A 21,445-nucleotide genomic window follows, 5' to 3' on the forward strand; every position below is an offset into this window, starting at 1 on the left:
TGTAAGGGAAGAGAGGAGGGACAAACGGCACCAAACACACACGACGCTGTAGGAGCCAAAATCAAAACAGCAGGACTACAATGAAGGTTACTCATGTCATTATGTTTCATCTACTTCTTATTCGTTTGTTTCTCTTTTTTGGTTTCTGTATATGTTTATAAGTGTTGCTGCTTTTATGTAAATGATCCAAGATTTTTCACACAGACTCTTTGAAGCCTAAACATGAGCAGTTCATGCTGCATGTAAGTTTGTCGTGACTAACAGAGTGTACTTGCTACAGGCTTAAAGGAGGGGTTCACAAATATCAAGTCTGTCTTAAAACAACTGTCAGGTGCCAAAATGAACATTGAAATAGGTTTTTCTTGCCGTAATCATTCCTCCTGTTCATTCCTTCATAGTGCACTGACAATGTAAGTGATGGGGGGCAAAACCCATAAGCTTCCCTCTGTGCAAAAATGTATTTAAAAGTTTATTTGAAGTTTCAGCCATCCAAACTGGGCTTTTGTGACTTTTGTGTCAGGACAGACTTGAAAAATTGTGACCCTATCCTTTAATTACTGTCTATTTTTAAATAGAAGGCTGGATATGAGGAAGGCAGAAGGGCCCAGATCTTGAGGGGCCTGAAGGCCGCAGTGTCAGTTTGAGACAATTTATTCATATTTGTTTAGGAATATGCACTACAACATCACCTGAAATAATAGGAACCTTATGGTGGGTCCTACTTCCTTACTCAGGTCATCAACAGTAGTTTTTTTCAGATTCAGTTACACTCATTGTGCAGATTTCTACACAAACTTGTGCTTAGTCAAATTACTACAAAGTAATCAGTAAACCAGCCCACTTTTTGGGGCTCAAGGTAAAACATGATTAAGATGCCATGTGTGGAGGGCCTTGTGCACGGCAAGGCAAGTTTATTTGTATAGCACATTTCAACAACAAGGCAATTCAAAGTGCTTTACATAAAATTAAATAAAAGTATTTGAGGAACTATCTCAGTGGTTCCCCATCAAGGGTTCAGTACCATTAATCTGAGATGTCACAAAATGATTTAAGGTATGAGAAAGAAAAAAACATTTCTATAATGCAAAAATATGTTTTATGTGATTTTTTTTTTTTTTTTTTAATGAGTTTCTTGTTAAATCCAGGATACTTTTTAAGTCCCCCAAAACTCCTTCAAATGAAACAGTCTGAAAAGGAAAAACCAATCTTTGGTTGAACTGCTTATAGCTCATAACTCACCTGTGTTGAGTGAAAACAAGAAGACTTTGCTTCATTCATATTTTGTGAGCCATTTCACTGTCATACTGTCCACAGATGGGCTTGTGTATTTCTGACACAGATTTTCAATACAGTATCTAAACATAAAAAAAAAATAACCACAAACAATTTATCCAAATTATATATTGCTTTTTTCCCCCCTTCAGGTGTTTCAGGTAGCCTAAAATAACTCATGCATGAAATATAATTCATATGTTCATCCTTCATACTGGATAATCTCACATTTGCACTTTTTCCTGGTCTGTCAATCCACTGAGCCCTGAGCATTACTGCTGGAGCTGAAAGTTGTGTGTGTGTTTGAGCATCTCTACCATTAGGTCTCTATCTTCAACTCACATGTTTGATGAATAATTTGCATATTGATCAGACCTGTGGACAGCTGCTCCCAAGGCTCTGATGGAATGAGCCCAATTAGAGAGGAGGATACCTGACACTCTGTGCCTGCTATTGAATTGCATTAATCTAGACGAGGCTGAAGCAGGATTACAGCTTTTCGTTGGACCACACACTAATTAGACCTACTTGTGTTGAATCGACACCTTGATAGACACTAAGCTGACATGCATTTACCACAACTGATGCAAACCATACCATTTTACCAATGCTTTTATTTTCCAACAAAACACTGGTGGTTGGCTTTAAGGCAAAGGCAGCTTTCAATTTACAACATGAGGTTACATAAACTTAATCCATGCAATAATGTGTAGAAAAATAATCAATGACACATTATATTTGCTGTGGTATTCATTATATTTTACATAAGTAGAAAAGAATAAAACACAAATCAGTTAATGAAGGGATTTCCTATGCATAACTGTAAACGTAGTTTCACTTGTCATCATCTCCAGCACTGACAAGCGTGTGTTGCCTCAGAGGCAACATCGCTGAAGCCAGTGTTGTAATACTTTCATCTTTGGACACCATGTCAGCATAAGTAGCCTCATTAACTAAATAAATAATGATTACTGGAATAAGAATTCTTTAATGATAATAATAATAATATATCAGCACAGGGTACCCACTCTTATGAAAACCGTATTTACAGTCCAAATAAGTTTAGAGGACAATTACACACAAGCTCTCCAAAGAAACAAACAGCTGATATATATTTTTTTGTCAGTATGATACAGTGACTGTCTGCCAAAGAAAAACTGTGGCACAAAAGGTTAAATGATGTACATTATTTTTTCCATTTTTAATAATTCATTATGGTCAGTTAATTTACACATTTATTTGTTTACAATACAGCAGTACACGCACACCAGAGCTTCTTTTGTTTAATCTACTCTCCTTCCACTAAATCATCTTCAGATGCAAACCTTTTACCCGGGTGTTGTCTCTTCTCCTCGGCATGACTCTTGTTAATGTTGTCTAAAAAGTCGAGTAGCAGATTGGTCTTGCTGCAGCTCGTAGGGTCCAATACATCACACGGACTGGTAGTGCCTAAATCCGGACTCGAGTTATCCCAAAAACGTTTACCGGGGTGCTGGCGCTTTTCCAACTCTGAGAGGTCTTCTTCTTCATCCGCATCCCAGTCCCCATCGCCATCCTCATCCTCTTGATAGCGCTTACCTGGGTGCTGACGTTTGCTGTGCAGCACCAGGTAGCGCTTGCCTGGGTGCTGTCGTTTTGAAAGTTCACTCAGCAGTACTACAGGGTTTTCAGAAATGTGTCCCGTCGTGGTGCGCTTTCCCGGGTGCTGCCTTTTCTGGAGCTCCATGAACGAGTCCATTTCATCTTCGCGTTTGCCTGGGTGCTGTCTCCTTTGAACATCCAAGTACTGTTCATCCTCGTCCTCTTCTCTCCTCCCCGGATGCTGCCGCTTCTCCAAATCCTCGCTGTACCTCTTACCGGGATGCTGTCGTTTTGTCACCCATTCTGGCTGAGAAGAAAATCCATCTGGAAGGAAAAAATATTATTTAGATCACTTTAACAAGCTCGAACTCTCTGTACTGCATAAACGTGTTTCCCTTGTTCGCCTATGCCGTGCGTAAATTACGCACGAATTGGTGGTCCCAATCCCTTGACTCATTTTAAACTGGAGAAACATTTCTTGCCATTTACAAAAATACTTCCAAACACGATTTGTAAATCATCATTTATAATCATCTAACCAGAAACCATCTAAAAGTAGACGTGAAGTTGCTTAGAGCATCGATGTAACTTGTAAACATTTTTAGATAAAAACACGAGTTGTCGATATCAGGGAAGTAGAAAATATAATTTAATGACATGTTTAAAACTGAAAGTAAAACATTTTAAGAACTTTATGGCACTATACTGATAATACCGTTGTAATAGTTCCCGGGGTGCCTGTAAAAAATGATCCCAGACATATTTTACGCACCATTTCTGCCGTCTTCATCCTGAATCTTTTTGAGAATGGACCGTAACAGGAGACTCTCTGCTCTCTGTAGTATGATGTCGTCTATGGTCCTTCGGTCCGTCTCATCCTCAGCAGGGATACCCTGTCCTCTGGACACCGTCAAGATGCAGACCATGACAGAAGCCAAGATGAGCAGACATGTCGACTTCATGGTAGTTTAGTTGTTAGTCTGTTGAAGAAATAGATTATGGTCGGTGGGACACATATTACAGAAATAAAACTGATGTGGGGGCAAAGTGAACTATCTATAATCATATGGCTACACTTCAGTCTGTATTATTGATGTCGATAATTTTCGTCCAGTGCAAAATGCAACTTTTTATGCGCAATTTGATCTTTAAAAAATCTTAAAACAAGTGAAACTGCATCGGAAACAAATGGAATCACTTCACCGCACTGCCAGCATTAAAAATGTATTTTACGTAAAGAAAGCATGTACACTAAATGTCATAATAACTAAAATGTCATAAAAAAAAATCTCCGAAATAAATTAGAATAATGAATAATGATTTTGATTCATCCAGAAAGGATGAAGCAGGGCCACCAAAACAAAAAATAGACATATTCACATGCTATAAAGGTTTATTCTGAAGTGCGTCTCACTCACCTGAGAAGTATCCAAATTCTCTCTTCCCCGTTGAGCGCACAGCCGACAGTGATGATAGTTGCTCTCAGCCTCTCGCAGCGGTTGGTGACCCGTAAAGGCCAAGTCTAGAGGTATGAGCAGATAACTTGCCGTCTCAGCATTTATACTTGCCGTCACTGTCGTCACACCAACGCTGTAGTCATTTTTCAGGATCCCTCGTCCCCATTGATGTCACCAAGTCGTGCGCAACTGGATGGCAGTGAATGATCGCCCTATAGGGGCCGCTGCCCAATTTGTCATTTGAAAAAAACAAATAAGCGACAGCCTGAGATGGACAGCAGGCACTACGATGACTGGATAAGATAAATTCATTCATAAAAGTTGTGATTTTTACCCTGCGTAATGCGTGTACTGGTTTTTAGTAAGCTATAATCCTCCTTACAACTGGCTTCTATGTTTTGATTGCTGTTTACGAACAGTGTGCTCAGATTATGTTATAAATGGGCTGAGTATCTTAAAAAAAATCTGCCAGTCTCCTATGGGGCGCCAGTAAGGGCTGGTAAGAAAGATGCATTCATATTTTCTTAAATTCCCTGAGGTCACAGGACTCAAGAGGGAGAGCTGAACCCCATCTGTTTCTTCTGAGCATAAATAAATGCACTTTCTCCTCACGATGCAACACAGCTGAATGTATCAGAGGCGGATCAAGCAAGTTTTGCTTGGAGTGGGAGCAAAGGGATTTGGACTTGATATTTTATTAAGCAACCGGAAAAATCGAAATGCGGTGACTTTTGAAGCCCGCCGTAATGTTTATTAATGTAATTTGTAAGATTTACTTCCATTGGGTTGATGATCCGTGCAGCTATCTCTGCAGGTGAAGAAAGATGGTGCGATAACTGATTTTCTTTTTTACAAAAAATGTTTACTCTGACATTTGCTGAAGTTTTCCAATATCTGCAGTCTAAAAAAGATCTGTCTATTTCTGTAGAGAAGGAAGTTGATCAGCATGAGACCTCCACAAGAACACATGACGACATGGATGTAAACACACAGCCTTCTTCTCAGCTGGGCGTCAGGTCAGTGGTGCTTAGTGAGCCTGCGGTACCAGATGCTCATCTCCACTAGATGTGGTCCGAAACACATTCACTTGAGTGAGTGAGCTTATCTTGTTCATGAGTACTGGTGTACACTTCTCTTTGCAGACGGTTTGCAGGCAACTTACAAAGGAGCTCTATAGTAAATTGGTAACAATGACTGTCTAAATTCCTGGAGGGAGAGGAGCAAAACTACCTGTATGAAGTAGAGCTCTCCTTATCCATTATGCAGAGTCAAATCACTCCATTGTCTCGATGAAGTCCTGCATAGTCACGCTCAGTCAGTGGTGAATGTCTGGTGTGAATTGAATTGGCCGTGTAATGCTATAATTACTTGCTTTCAACGTGCTGTCACGTCCAATACTTCAAGCCGGTTTAGACTCCCACCGAGCATGCGGTTAAAAACATCAATATCATGGTGGAAATCATTAAATATGCTTTATGATTAAGTTCTATTGAAAAGTGTCACAGATCTGCAGCTCATCTATAGCTGATATGTCTTATTTTCTTTGACAGGAAGCTGCAGCAATCTCTGTTTGACATGATCTCTGTAGTGTTGAAGTGGGAATAAAACGAGATCAATATCCACTCAAAGGGTGACGTTAGTGAGAGTGTCACCACATCCATACATGTTCTGTGTATACTGCAGGAACATCTTAGTTACACCCTGCCAGCCAAACTAATGTGTCTCTTTTTAGTTAAACGTAGTTACAGTGTGACGAACAGAAGAGCGACAAAAGCACATTCTCAGTCTGGTAGAGTCTCTTCTTTGCACTGCATTGCCTGAGATGAACACATTAAGGACAGTGGGGAATGTATGGGAATCCACCTCCTTATGTCTGTCATGTATCACCCCCCTACCCCACCTCCCTCCCCCCACAAGTGTGCAATGACATGCCCAAAGGAACCAATTAATTGCCCAAGAGAATCTGTAAGTTGGATTTTAAGCAGTTCAAAAGGCCAGAAGGTGCTTCAACAAGTGAAAATCTTGTGAATCTGCTCGGAGAACGTGGTGCACAGATGCTGAAGATGTAGAACAATTAAAGCAGATTGCTGCAGGTGTTGCAGCATTTAGGTTGTCATTTTTTCCCCCTTTATCACTATAAGGCTGTGATTAAAATACATCCTCCTCTCTCTTGATTCACTCTCACTCATCCCACACAAAAAAATAAAAATAAAAAAGTTTGCTATTAGAGTCTTTCAGACTTGGGAAATCATAACAATTAGTATTCTGGTCAGCGTCATGTACCTCATGTACTGAGGAAGAGGACAGGTTTGGTATACACCCAGTGTGATGGGTGAAAATACGACTCATTAGCCTCTATCCTCTGTTTACTCTTGCTGTCGTTAATTATATATATATTTTTAAGTCGTGGTAAACTTCTTCAGTGTGTAACAGAAGTTTCTGCAAAGCAAGGCCGCACATAAATCCAAATTAAGGCTGCACAGATCAGATCCGGTTGTCTGTTTCTCCAGTGTGCAGCTCATATCCTTAGTGTTTAATGATCCCTGCATCCTTCAGTGTGATCCTCACTCTTTCAGCACTAGGAAGTCTTACCTGTGATGATTAAATGCTGATAAAGAAAAAAACAACACCACACACACACACACACACACACACACACACGCACACACACACACACACACACACACACACACACACACACACACACACCCAACAACTTTACTAGAGAAACAGACATTTGATTCTCATAATCTCAGCAAGGAAACTGGTTCTATGCAACACAAAAACTAGGATAGCGATAAAAAGATTTAAACATACAGAATATTAAACATAGCATCTTAGTAAATTCACTCTAAATTGCGTAAAATGCTATCTCTTGAGAAACTCAGGATTGTCACTGAGTCAAATATTACGTCGAAAGAAAGATCTCTAATCATCTCCAGTGACATCATTCACAGTCATTCCCAATAACAGACCATTATTAGTTTGGATTCATTCAGCAGCGTGTTTCATCGAATGTCAAATTGATCTGGATAGTATCTTGTCGGATGTGATCTGAATTTAGCTTATGATATGTATTTTTGTGACTCACTGAACAAGTATATGAGTAAAAATAATCTGCTATAGATGAGCTAAAACTTATAAAACAGATATGTTTGAAGCTGTTGAAACAGAGTAGCTATATGAGTGGTGATCTTCAGATACTGCAGTAATATTTAAACTGGTACGAATAGATTTTTTGGCCACTTGGGGGCAGTGCAACAAGTTGTAAACACAGCACTGACATATTATCATTATATGATATTGATAGCAAGCAGTCACCTATTTACACATCCAACCAATATTTAGTTACATTAATATTCATTAGGAGTTGTGGTTCCACCAACTCCTGAGGGAAATATCTGGCTCTTTAGCTGCTAAACACTCCACTATTTTCACCAACTACTTACTAACTTTGTCTGTCTACTGTTTGGTGCTGAACAGGTAGTGTACAGTGAGTTTTTAGAGCTTTTTCATTGAAAACAGTTGGAAATAACTCTGATGAGAGCTGTGAGAGTGAACCAAAACAGGAAGGAATCAAAACAATGAGCTTAAAGATGCAGAATCTGCAGAATCAGGTAATAATTATCAGTGGATCCATCACTAATAGTGACACCTTTTACATATACATAGCCGTTTGATCCATTGTTAATCAAAAAACAATGATGATAGCATCTTTAAAGCAGCTGAAATTGATATTTTTATAATAACAATGTGTCAAATGACAATGTGTAATGAGAGAGGCATCGTTCATAGTTTTGAACCTACAGAGAATTATCACCCGACTCTGCAGCTCCCCTCGGCTTCACAGAGCTTTATAGAAAATTTTAGCTCATTGTTTAGCTGTCCAGTTCGCAACTTTACTGTTTTGGTTCACTCTCACTGCTCTCATAGCGTCGTTTCTGGCTGCAGCAGGCAGCTGTTTTCAGAGAAAAAGCTCTAAAACTGACTTTCAACTACCTGCTCAGCACCAAAATGGCGAACATACACAGTTAGCAACTAGCTGGTGAACATAGTGGAGCATAATCAGCTAAAGAGCCAGATATTTCCTTCTGGAGTTGATAGAAACCAAAAACAGAGTTAAAGGGACAGTGAGTATTAGACTAACATTTGGCGGTGCAACATAGCGGGCTCCGTGGAGGATGACATGCTCTCTATGTAGATATAAAGTTCTCATTCTAAGGCAACGAAAACTCAACCATTCTTATTTTCAGGTGACTATACACTAATTAAAACATACTTATGAATATTATATTCCATTTCTGCCAAGTCCGTTGCACTAGATGCCACTAAATTCTACACACTGGTCCTTTAAAAGGTGAGGCTTTGTCAATGTTGTGTTCACAACTTGTTTCCACTGCCCCCAAGTGGTCGAAAAATCAGTTAATGCACGTTTAAGCTAACAGCAGGTGGGTTAAGCAACCATTAATTTTTTCTCATTGTTCGAGTAAGCTGCCATAAGCCAATATAAGTTCAACAATAACTCTTAGCAGTTCTAAAATCACATTGAGGCACAACCTCTCATAACTCACTGCTTAATATTTCTCCTGCATTTCCTTTCTTTGCTGAGAATGAAGGATGTTTCGGTTGTACAAAAACAGATGAGTTCAGAAAAGGAGAGTCAACCAAAAAATCTCCACAAAGTTCAGTGCAGGGTTAAGGGTGGATCTGTAGACAGGTGAAATTCAACACCTTCTGAGCAAAGCAGTCAGAGGTGGCAAGTTAAAAGACATCTGACTGTGACAGCAGAGGTGTGTAAGGAGCAGAGAGATGGACAGCGTGAAGGCAGACCAGAAAACAAAGCGACACAAACGAATAAATAAACAAATGGAAAAGGGAATGTGTGTGGTTGGCGTGATAGCCCTGTCCCCCAAAAGTGACACTGGCCTGACAGAGGTCACTGAAGTGGGGAATGACTGACGGCTTGCAGGGTGCGCTGGTGGAGAAGGCTGGCTGGTAGTGTGAGTGTATTTGTGGAAAGGGAGGGTGTCAGAGGTCAGCTTTAGTGGCCAGCTTGTTGTCTTTGTCTTGCATGTTAATATCATGCAGAAATTCAAAGGAAAGCTGCACAATAGTGATTTTCTCCAGTTGAAAACTTTTGGCATGCTCACTCAAATATATCAGTTCATGGTTGCACATGATATGTTTTGTATGAATGTTTCTTACTACTGTTTACTCTTCAATAGACATATTTTTGGACTCTTCTAAAGACGAATTGTACAGTGTTTCAAATTTAAACCCCTGAATATCAGTTTATAAATTCCTACACAAAAGAGTGTGAGCTCTCACCTGAGGTTATTGTTTACCTTTTATGCTCCATTAGAGAGCTGTGCCAGGTGCTTAGTGGGAGTCCAGATTCAAATCATGACAAAAGACGGAAGGAGGCACAGGGGCAATTTGCGTCAGAGAGTGTATGTTCACAGGCAATATACTAAACATATAAATATCAAATTGGTTCTTAAGGGGCTCACACAGTGGGTGATTTTACAGCAGCCCCCTGCAGCTGTTTATGAAATAAAAACATTGTCACGAGACCTTGATGATGCATCACAGTGAAGACAACCTTGCACACTGGAGCAGCAAAATGGCTGTAGAGGGGGCTGTGACGTCAAGTGAAACCATGTTTATCACACATAGGTAACGCTGTCATTTATGGCAGGGTGTCAACAATGTGATAAATCTAAAAATGAAAAGATTAAAGAAGACAACTTTTAATTAAGGATGCATTTGAGTATTCAAACAAAAGTGAAGCAAAGATTTTCCCACACTGGATATTCATGTTTAGACTTCATATGCATATTTACCAAAGTTATATTTTTTTATCTGGCAGTCCAGCAGTCACTAGTGTCAATGACTATGAGAAAATTCATTCTTTTACACACTTATTTCCTCTCATAGTGGTTTCTTCAAAATCTAAAATCAGCTCTCAAACTGTGAGAGCTAGGTTTCTTTCTTTTCCCATATTGACTAATGCCTTATTTCCTCATTTTTCATCACACTGAGCGGTTAGTTGGAGCCACAATCTACACAAACATAGGCACTAACACACACAGGCACTAACGCAGCAGGCGAGAAAGAGGATTTTGCATTATTTATTTTCAAATTTCATCTCTGTCTTTAGCTGTGTGTCTGTTGCCCTGAGAATCCCATTATCTCTCAATAACCTGTGAGGCGCCTGTGTGTTCCTTCAGCCGGAGACCATGATTAGTGCACTACTACCACATGCTACAGCTCACTTATCATCGCACTCTCTCTCTTTCCCTTCGTGTCTGTCCCCCCTCGACTTTGCACCCTTCCATCACAGTCAGGTAGTGTCTGGGACCAGCTGTAATCGTGGTAGATTGAGCTGATCTTTCAGTCTCACGGCCGCCTGAAATGGCAGATGTGAGGTTTTAAATATTTCATTCTTCAGGCATGATGAAAATGAAAATATTTCATGGGGGAAAAAAAATTCATAAAGAGTCCCTAATCAGAACTCTGCAGAAAAAAAATCTCCATCTTATCTGATCATTTTTGTCTATAATTACAGTAAGTCCAAACATAATGATGTGCCAGACAGGTGATAAAAAAACACCAGTTTGGTAAGATTATTTCAACCTGTCAGCCTGATAATCAGACTGCATTGTCATTTCATTTCACTTAATTATTCATTTGAATCACTATTTGAGTTTCTGAAAAAAAAAAATATCAGCGATGTGGACAATCAGAGGTGTGGAACCAGTCTATCAACCTGTTGCCAATACAGATCATCTTGCTTCAAGAATGTTCAACAATCGAGTCTCAATTTTCATGATACCAGCGCAGCGATTTATCAGTCTTGTTTCAAGATACTCATATTCTTGTTGAAACCAGTTGATTTGTATGGAAACAGGCCAAAACGCTGTTGTGACAATGACAGAGATTGTCACTTGTTTTAAAACTATGACTCAATAACAGACAAATGGCTTGTTAAGATTGGGGGTCTATTGTGCCGTAAGTTGTGGAAACAGTGGTTAAGTTCGGTTGAGCTTGATGACAAACATGATTTGTGTTGTGTATTTGAAGGGTGTACAATATATTCTGCATTTGCTTGGGGCTCTGTTGAATAAACAGACAAGATTTTTAAGACTCTAGATTATCTAAGAAAATGAAAACTAATATCAATAATGTTTAGTTTCTTGCTATTATAGCCTGACCAATAGATGGGCCGATATATCGGCCGATATTTACTTATTACAGATATATCAGTTCCGGTTTATACAACCCTGTGTCCTTGAAATTTTGTTTACATCCTACTAAATTGTTTTTCCATTTCCATTTGATGAGAAAGTCCTGTACATAGCAGCCCTTTGACACCAAAGTGCAGGGTTTGCATCCTGAGTCCTGCATGTGTGATGTAGGCTACAAAAGCACTTTTTTTAAATGAACAATGTTTCCTCATTATTTTAACAGAAAACATATACCAGGCATCATTACATTTTCATACAAAATGTATTTGCTGTTGAAAAACGGTAGTAGATAAATGTAAATTCAAGGAGGCTAGGTTGGCATATACAGTGCAGTATGTCGGCTGATAACTAACAAGACACTGTAGTCTTGAAATGACATTTCTGATTTATTTAGAAACAGTGTTGTCATTACATAGTTTGTCCACTTAAATGCACTGGAGTTAAAATTAATAATAATGTTGCTCTGTAACTGATGAATGTGTAAATAGGCAACTGTTTGCTAACAAGTTTGCTTTATCATCTTATGTCAGTGTTGTCTTCACAACTTGTTACTGCTGCCCCTAAGTGGCCAAAAAAATCAGTTACTATAGGCTTAAAAAACAAATTCAAGGGATCCTTATAAAAGTGTTATTGTTACAGGACATTCAGCTCCCAAATATTGATATCAGTATCATCCTGAAAACTCCAGTATTGGTGAGACTCTACTTGCAATCTTTTTTGTTTCTGTCATTTAAGTTTTAACAGCACTTTGTTAGTCCAGGTTTCCGTGCCTTCAGTCACTCTTCACACATTCTCTCAGTATCTAACTTCAGATACTCAGAATATTTCACATGCTTCTCAGAGAGATCTTGGGTCCTCAGTGGCTGTGTGGGAATGTGTAAGGATGTAATGGGATAGTGATGTGCTACTGGTGAATCACTCTCGGCACGTGTAGAAAGCTGTAGCTGCAAAGTGTTTCGCCTTCACATGCAAACCATCCATCTTGTGTAGGTAACCAGGGGGGATCACACACACACACAGAGTCCTTCTCCGGTATCCCACCCTGAATCCTTCAGCTTTGTTAATCTAATCGGAGGAAATGGTAGGCAGCTGCAAAGCATATTAAAAGTATATTTATCACCAAATGTAAATGCCACAACATGCAAATGCTGTTATCTTCCTTACTGTCCTCTTCCTCTGCATAGGCTTGAGCAGTTATGTCACATTTATTGCACAAACTCTGAGAAAAATACTTCCACTGTGTTTTCAGGATTGGCTCATCAGAAACACAATGGACCTTTTAAAAAAATCTGTTTGGAGAAATATAAGAAAGTATAATTGTCCAGGAACCACAGCTGTTAGTTGAAAGAGATTTTCCTCTTTCACTCTGTTTTCTATACATTGGTAAAAATGGGCTGGATGTTCAGGTAAATGGGACAATAAAATGGAAAGCAAAATAAAATCAATCTAGTAGACAAAAAAAATCAAATTTCCTTCAAAGTTAACAATCAGTTCACAGCTTCTGTGATGAAAGTGTTTTAGTAATGTAATTATTTAGATTTACAGCAACTGGCTGTCTTAAAAGTATTACCACTACATCTGGTACTTCTACTCCCACTATTGATGTTATTACTAGTAAGACTTCTACTTTCCACCCATTTTTCCATTTTCTGCCACTTATCCAGGTAAGTTTGCTGTGGTAAAAGGGTAAAAGGGCATAAGCAAGGTAACCCAGACATCCCTCTCTCCAGCCACACCCTCCCAGCTCTTCCTGTGAGATCCTAATGTGACATTTATAATCCCTCAAGTGTGTTCTGGGTCTACCCCAGCTTTTCCTCTTGTCCCTCGGAATTACATCCATATCGGATGATGTGCCCCCATTACCTCCACAGGGAGACATCCTAATCAAATGCACAAACCTAATAAGGCATTAGACAACAAAGTCTTCCAAATTAAATGATGAAATACGTTGTTTGGCATTGCTCACCAGAGCAGCACATATAAGCTTTTTCTTTTAATCTGATGCCCCTACCTGATGGACGACATCGTTTATCAGTGCCTTCAAAAACACTCCACCATTGAAAAATTAAAACCATTTTCTGATTTGACAGAGCTATGGTTAATGTTTGGTTAGATTTAGGCACAAAAATCACTTAGTTGGGGTTTGGGAGAGTTCATGGTTTGAGTTAAAAAACAAACATTGGCCGTCAGTAGGAAACGGGAGACAAACAGATCCCCCCCCAACTCCCAACCATGTGTCAAAGTCTGACGTTTTGTTGACCCATCCAACCAATCCGAGCTCCTACTTCTGTGGCTCTATAACAACTATTTCCTCTTTTGCTCCCAATGGACTAAGGTCATAACACCTTCATAGAAGTCTTTGTTGATTGAACATAAACATTTCATTTTGGGGCATTTTCTGAAAGCAAAACAAACAAAACACCACATCACAGATCTATTTTCTTCTTATTTATTGTGGACAAAAATCTTTGAGATCTGTGAGTGTTTTGTTTATTTTGATCCTTGCCACAACCATGCACTTGATACTTTGTTTAATATTTGGAGACGTGCACGCCGCTACTTTTTACTATGGCATTTTCTGAAAGAACTGATGCTGTCTTTTTTCTTGGGCTGACATGTCTTGACACACCCTCAATGGGTTCCTTTCAACCCAAAGAAGCAATTCGACCCTAGGCTCCTTCCCTCATTTTAGCCATTACATAATGCTGTTTGTCACTATAGAGCACATGACAATATGTGAGAGTTCAAATGCAAATTGACTGGTAAATCGAGAGGTTTGCCTTCAGATCCAGCTGTTGATCTCGCTGTTATATCACGTAGAGGTTCTGACTCTCATTCCAACCTCTTGACAATCGCGGCAAACCCTTCTAGTGTACAATGGAGCCCCTGGAAGTCAGTTTACCTCATATTATGGCACTATGACTTACAGTATTCTCAAATACTTTGACCCATCAGTCGCCAGCTATTATAGGTTTCTTATAAAACCCTTCATAGAGGCACTTTGCAAGACACTATTTTATGTAGCACTTCAGTTTTTCACCCCACGGCCTTAAAGGGAGAATTAAAGTTCTGGAGGGAGAGGGCTTATTGGTTTGGAAAAGAGGGCCAGTGTAATTCAAATCCAAACAATATGATATACTGGTGAGCAGAGGTGTGTTTGAGTTCATGGACAGCACAGTTTTGGGCATGCTGGAGCTTCCTGGCAGACTTTGCAGGGAGCTAGAGGAGAGAATTACACCAATCACTTTGTGTGTGTGTTATAAGAATAGATAGCAGTGTATAGTGCACAAGTCTGTGCTAGTTCTAACTGCAATAACAATAACGAAACAATATCACTCAGTACACTGAAATGTCTGACTGAATGAAATGGTACAAAGATTAATCCTCTTTTCAGGGAGCAAAGTTAAATGCTCGAGGTGACAAAAATAATGCTTTATAACAGCATTATAACAGCAGAGTTGTAGACTTTAGATCTATATATGGGGCAGACGTCATTTGGACTCGACTGCTGTAAGACTGGAATTACATGAGACCTCAAAGAAAAATCAGTTAAGTTTCAAATTTAGACCTGGTAAAATCCCAGCCTGTGTCCCTCAGAATAACATCCATTTTGGATGACATTTGCCCATTACAATTTATATCCAATGCCAACCTTCAGTGCCCATGCAGGAAGCAGTGTGCCCTTTATGTAGTGAGGTGTAATGCAAGTGTGTGGAGGTTGGGATGGTGAGCGGGTGTATAATGAGTCTGACTTTCATACAGTAGACCAGGGTTCACCTCTTGTCACAGACCCACAACAAACTGTTTGTTTTATTCACTGTAACCACGATCTTTCCCCAACCTTAAAGGATAGGTTCACAATTTTTCAAGTTTGCCTTAAAACAATAGTCAGGTGTCCACGTGAAAGAGGTTTTGCTCGCTGTAATCATTCCTCTTGTTCATACTGGCTATTAAAAAATCCCTTTGTAATGCATTTTTAGTGTAAGTGAGAGGGGACAAAATCCACAGTTCTTCCACTATGAAAAAATGTAAAGTTTATCTGAAGCTAATATGAGGCTTCACCGGTCTGAGTTAGTGACATCAGGTGGATATTTTCATATTTAAGCTGCAGGCTTTTTAGAATAAAATTCCCTCTTTTTGTTTCCCTGTTCAGCTGCAGTGGAAGGAGGAGGATAGTAACAAAAAGAGGGAAACTTGTACTAAAAGGTTGTAACTCTAACATTTTTTCACTAAACAAGGCCTGTGGATTTTGTCACCCATCACTTTCAACACTTTAGGAAAGGATCTTTCAATGGTCAGTATGAACAGACAGAATGATTACAGCAAACTTAATATGTTTCAATGACTCTTGACACCTGACTTGAAAAATTGTGAACCTATCCTTTAACCAATTGTGTTTGTTCCCTTAACAAAACCATAACCAAAACCAAAACCATACCGTAACCATATTTCATTGCCATAACCATTACCTTTCCCTTACCTTAACCATAGTTGCCATGTGCAGTCATTGTAGAAACGAGAATTGGCGCTGGATGTAAAAATGCATTGTCACTGAATGTAAACTGGGGTTGTGCAAGATCATCCAATATCGACATTCTTCTATTCTATTCTAGAATTGTAAAATTCTGGAACAGTAAAATATAAATAAGACAGCAACAGGCAGGTCTTGTTTAGCTGCATACCTTGAATATTTCAGAACCTTGTCAAAATGCTGTGTCATATTAATGGTTAGAATTCAGCAAACTCGAAGATTTACAACAGACTTGCAATTTGCTTATAAAGCCTTCTGACTTCTGCCCTCAAAGAGTTGTGACTCGACTTTGCTTTGACTTCACTTGTCTCAACTGACTTGACATTTGACTTGGACGTAACCCAAAAGACAAAGTGCAAAATTAAACAAAAACTTGACTGTCAGGGAAAGGAGCAAAGCAAGCACAAGATGCAAGAACTAATCAGACCTCTTCTACATAGTCCTCCAGGATGAAGCCCTTTTTTTGTCATGCTAAGGACTGCTTGATTGTGTCCTTGTAGAGCAGAGTGCAAGCAGCTATTTATGTCTGGCACAGTGATCAATGGGAGAAGCAGTGCGATTGATGAGCAACACATAGATCCAAGATCTGGTATCAGATCAGCAGCAACCTTTTCCAGCCCCTCACCTTGACAGGAATAGGTAAAAGATGTATCCCCAATTAATGTCACACATAGAGGACAAAGATAGCTTGGGCTGGGTGAGCTGAAGAACGACAGAAAGAGTAAGAGATAAGGACCTCTTGGGCTGGAAAGGCTCCCATGTGAAACCAATCCAAGTGGCAAAAATGAACCTGAAATAAGTTCTTCTTTGTCTCACGTGTCTTGGAGTCTTATTTCCCTTGATGAAAAAACACTGGGCCGCTGTTGTAGGGAAGCATTAATGAAGTCTTACTTTTTAGCATATACACATACAGAGGAAAATTTGCATCATCCTACTATCTTTTTTAGGGTGTCTCATGCTTGGAAAGACCACCTGGGTAGTCAATTGAATCACGTAGGAACCCCCCTTAGATATGTGACTGCAGCAGCAGGTGGTGATTCTCCCTATTGACCTATTCCCAGGAGACAGCAGAAGGGATGGTCCTGTCTGCTCGTCAGTTGTGGTGAAGCTGTGGCCGGAAAACAATACCCCACATCTTCATTTGCTGTCACTACCAAGAGAGATGCACCTGTATCAGTACTAATAACGTTGTTTTCATTACGTTAGGGTCAAATGAAAGCACAATCCATTAGGTCACAACTATTGTTCTCTAGCTCTATCTTTTCTAATGAGGTTGTATTCAGTTGAGGCTTGCTGCCATTTCCTGTAGCTATTGTAATTTCATCTGAATTTGGGCCATATTGTATCACTCCGACATCAGACAAGTCTGTGGTCTCCTGGGATGACAACACAACCGCTGTTTGCAGTACAGAGCAGCACTGACATGGTCGTCTATTCCACCAACCTAATTGTCCGCAGGAATGGATGAAGATACACTGTCTCTCTACGTTGCTTGGGGAGGTTGTAAAGGTCAGACTGCAAAGAGTTGATCGAAGGGGCAGACAGTCATGTTTTTTATGACCGAACTCTTGTCACAGCTCCGTAACATGCAGACACAGTTGTACAGCTTTGGAAGTCAGATGCAGGGCAGGCAAGTATTCATCACTGGTACCACGGTGCTTTAGCTGAAGCATTGTATTTTAAGTCTGAAGATATTAAATGTGTTGTTTTCCTGCCTATAGCAGCTTCATGGGGAGCCGTGATGCAGGAAAAATGTATTTATGCTCAAGCTTTTTATTGTCATTAGTGAGCAAGTCATTAGCTACAATTTCTTGAAACCTGATGCTAGACAAATGGAGTAAGATAATGGTCTTGAGGAGAGGCAATGTATATTGTTTGACTCATGTAATGGACAAGTGTTTGCAATAAGGACCACCACTCTCTACACCCTGATTTACAGTGTTTAAGGATGTTATATTCTTCTGATTGTCTACATACCATGAAAATACCAAAATCAGCAGTAGCCTACTTTACTGTTTCCCTACATCTCTGTGACACTGCCCCAAGCCCACAGGTTCCTACTAAAGACGTAAAACTTTAAACTTTAAACTTTAACAGCTGATGAATTATGTAGTTAAAGTTGGAATTTGGTACATATTCATGGTGCCCACATGAATCCTAACTTTGGTGATCCCCTGACATTTCATCCAGCAGCCCCCACCAGGTCAAAGTTTTCACTCATGCAGTGAAAATCTCAAAATCTATCAAATGGATTGGTACAAATTTTGGGGGGGCGTTTATGTTTCCCAAATGATGTATCCAAATGACTTTGGTGATTCTTGGATTTTTCCTCATGTGACATGACATTCACATCTGTGGTTTTGAGTGAAATGCACATTTGTTGGATGGATTGCCATGAAATTTGTCAAAGAAATTAATGTTCTCTTCAGGATGTATTGAACTGCTAACTTTTCACCGAGTGCCATCATCAGGTTAAATATGTAATTTGTCCTATACTTTGATTTATGACCAAATACCTGCAACACTCATGACATTCCCATCAGCTCAGCTGAACTTTGTGTTTAGTACTAATTAGCAAATGTTTGCATGCTTACATGCTAAACTAACACGGTGAATAAACTTGCTCAATATCTTAGCAATGTCATTGTGAGCTTGTTAGCATGCTGACATTAACATTTAGCTCAAAGCATTGCTGTGCCTAAGTAGGCTAACTTACTCATACAGTACCTGTCTGTTAAATATGAAGCTAGCCATGAGCCAATTAGCTTAGCTCATGAATTAACACATATCTCATTTGTTTTAATCCGTACAAAAACTAATGTGTAAAAATAATGAGTTGTTGTTTTCCAGGTTGACTGCCACTGGTTGCCTGGCAACTTTGCAGTGATAACAAGACTACAGGAAGGCACTGTGAAAGGCCAAGCAGACGAGTCCTGCACATAAACCCAAGTTGTCGTTTTTACACTTCAGTTTTGCGCAGACAAAACAGAAAACATTCAGTAGGTTAATTAGTGAGCTTTAGAGGCGCAAGTAAGTGAATTTTGTTACCTTTGGACTGGGCAATCTCTGTTCCTAGTCTTTATGCTAAGCTAAGCTAACTGTCTGCTAGCTGTAGTCTATATTTAACTGGCAGATATGAGTCCTCTCTCTCTCACTCTCAGCAAGAATGCCAATAAGTATTTCCCAAAATGATGAACCATTACTGTTGGATGGACTTTTCATGGGATTTTTCAACAATAAGAGAAGAACAGTATATGGCCAGCCTTACCCTTAAAGAACTGCTGCTTACTGCTTCCAGCTCTTTGAATTTTAACCAAACAGAACAATAGCAAATCACTCATTGAGTCTATTCACGTCTTAAGATAGCACTTTAATGTCTGAAAAAACATTATTTGAAGACGACTGCTCATAATAAAGACAGATTAATTCAGAGTCCTTGTATAGTTGAATGAGATGAGTATGTTTTTGTTAGGGACAGGAAGTTAAGACGGGGAAGACAAACAAAGGTGGGACAGATGGGATTTCATCACATGTGAGTCAACTGAATTACTAAATCACTTTACTTAGACCCTTTGTTGCTGCTGAAAAACCATTGAGAAGCACAGAAAGTAATCTGATTTCAGTAAAAAGGCCACTAAAGAAAACACAATGGCATGGTGATTGTGGTGTAGGTGGCTTCCTTTTTGTCCGTATCATGTGTTCATACGGTTTACTACTGCAGCAGCACACAGTTTTCTACAGCTTTTTACAAATAACCCTCACACACATGCGCATACACTTTCATAAGATTGATGCTATGAACGAGGTAGGATTTATTTTCTTTTTGTTCGCAATGCAGATTCTAAATAACACAGGAATCAATTTGTTGGCGCAAACTGATGCTCAAAATGAATTATGTCTGTGGTTTCTTGTTTGCTTGTAGCTGACCTATTCCCCTGTCTATGCGTGATGCAGTTATTCCCATGTGGAAAAAGTTCAAATGTCATGTTAAAAATAAATCCTGATTCTGTCAAAAAAGACCTCCATTAGTATTCCTACGCTGTTTTGCCTCCTTCACCATTTTTTCTTCCTACTTCCAAACTTTGGGATCTCAATTTATGTTGTTTAAATCAGTCAGTTTGATGCACTGAGGTGAATAAGGCCTTCAGCTGTATACTTAAGGACACACAGGGCAGGACAGTTGATTCCCTGCAGTTTATGTGACTTAACTTTCACAGATAATAGCTTTGTGATCAGGTCCAGTGCTCAAAGAGCAGAGACTTCCAGTCTTTCTTCAAGGCCACGCTCCGCACACGCCCACTGAGATTGATTCTCACTCTGCTGTCAAAACTCTGATAGACTTTTGTTAAGAGCTATCGGAGTGCAGAGTTAAGATGATAGTTTTTAAAAACCCACTAGGTCTGTTTCACTGTAATTGGTTTCTCAGAATGAGTGAAATGGAAAAATCACTCAAATAGAAATTGAACCTGCAATTATCTTGATACTTGACTCACTTACAGTCACTTTAAGAGTAAGTTGGGCTTAATTACATGACCATTTTACAATATGTGTATTGAAACATTGATATCTTACCCAGTTGTGCCCCTGACATACAATACACACAGTATCATCTCTTGTTTTCTGGATTAACAGAGACGAAAGGTCTAGATTTCATGCTGTTGTGTGACCAGTATCATGCCCCCCTGCTCCATCTTCTGCCTCCCCAACCTCCTGTCTGTGTTCCCTGTCAGATGCCCCTGTCACTGTCCTGCTGCCAGACGCCTGCCTACTGCCACACTGATGGAGCTGAGACACAGCGAGGCTGACAATCAGGGTGACTCACCAGCCCCAAATGGGAGCTTTAAAGACACCCTTAACCTCTAAAAGTACAGTATGTACACAACAACATCTCCCTTTATTTTATTACCAAAAATAGGAAAAATACCAAATTTAGAGACTAATGCTGCAGAAAGTTTGTCTTTTATACTCCTACTATGTGGTTATTTGTAAGATTTTATTTTAATTACATACACTTCAGATAAATAAAATAAGAAGAACAGAAACATAACAAAAAAGCCATATATTAACACCCAAAACAAACAAACTCAACCTAATTGTCTTGATATCTTGTTATCTCACTTGATATCCATAAAATAAAACATTTGTTTTCAAATTGTTTAGTTTATTCTTTTCTATAGCTATTATCTTTTCGTTATTCAAATCATTTCCCTTTTCCACTGTTAGTGTTGGAGGGCATGTAGAATTCCAAATCTTAAGTATAAGTTTCTTAAATAGAAAATATGAAAAAAAAAATTCAAGTTCTCCTGTGTCCCATAATATATACTGAAATATGCAAACTGAAGGATTAAGTTTCACGC

At 39.3% G+C, this 21,445-nt stretch overlaps 1 protein-coding gene and 1 long non-coding RNA gene across 4 annotated transcripts; one reads left to right on the forward strand and one right to left on the reverse strand.

Annotated features, from left to right (window-relative positions):
* The first annotated feature begins 2 nt into the window (after positions 1-2).
* Positions 3-21,240, forward strand: LOC137184703 (uncharacterized). Of its 3 annotated transcripts, XR_010928707.1 has the most exons (5): positions 22-86; positions 5,239-5,326; positions 18,939-19,118; positions 19,561-19,620; positions 20,819-21,240. It is a non-coding gene; the product is annotated as an uncharacterized lncRNA (long non-coding RNA). The 3 variants fall into 3 exon arrangements; XR_010928706.1 differs by having other exon boundaries at positions 18,939-19,620; XR_010928708.1 differs by lacking the exons at positions 18,939-19,118; positions 19,561-19,620 and having other exon boundaries at positions 3-86.
* trh (thyrotropin-releasing hormone) lies at positions 1,658-4,547 on the reverse strand. Its single transcript, XM_067593691.1, has 3 exons — positions 4,272-4,547; positions 3,626-3,833; positions 1,658-3,177 (listed from the first exon to the last, which is right to left on the reverse strand). The coding sequence occupies exons 2-3, from the start codon at positions 3,813-3,815 to the stop codon at positions 2,561-2,563; spliced, it is 807 nt and encodes a 268-aa protein (XP_067449792.1). The 5' UTR covers positions 3,816-3,833; positions 4,272-4,547; the 3' UTR covers positions 1,658-2,560.
* Positions 21,241-21,445: the final 205 nt, after the last annotated feature.

Source organism: Thunnus thynnus, chromosome 6 (assembly GCF_963924715.1).
Source record: "Thunnus thynnus chromosome 6, fThuThy2.1, whole genome shotgun sequence".
NCBI lineage: Eukaryota > Metazoa > Chordata > Actinopteri > Scombriformes > Scombridae > Thunnus > Thunnus thynnus.

Bases quoted from the DNA above. Each gene is read 5' to 3' on its own strand.
- trh (XM_067593691.1), bottom strand. From the start codon at position 3,815: ATGAAGTCGACATGTCTGCTCATCTTGGCTTCTGTCATGGTCTGCATC. The intron at 3,178-3,625 runs GTGCGTAAAATA...TTTTCCTTCCAG, and splicing joins GGATGAAGACGGCAGAAATG to ATGGATTTTCTTCTCAGCCA.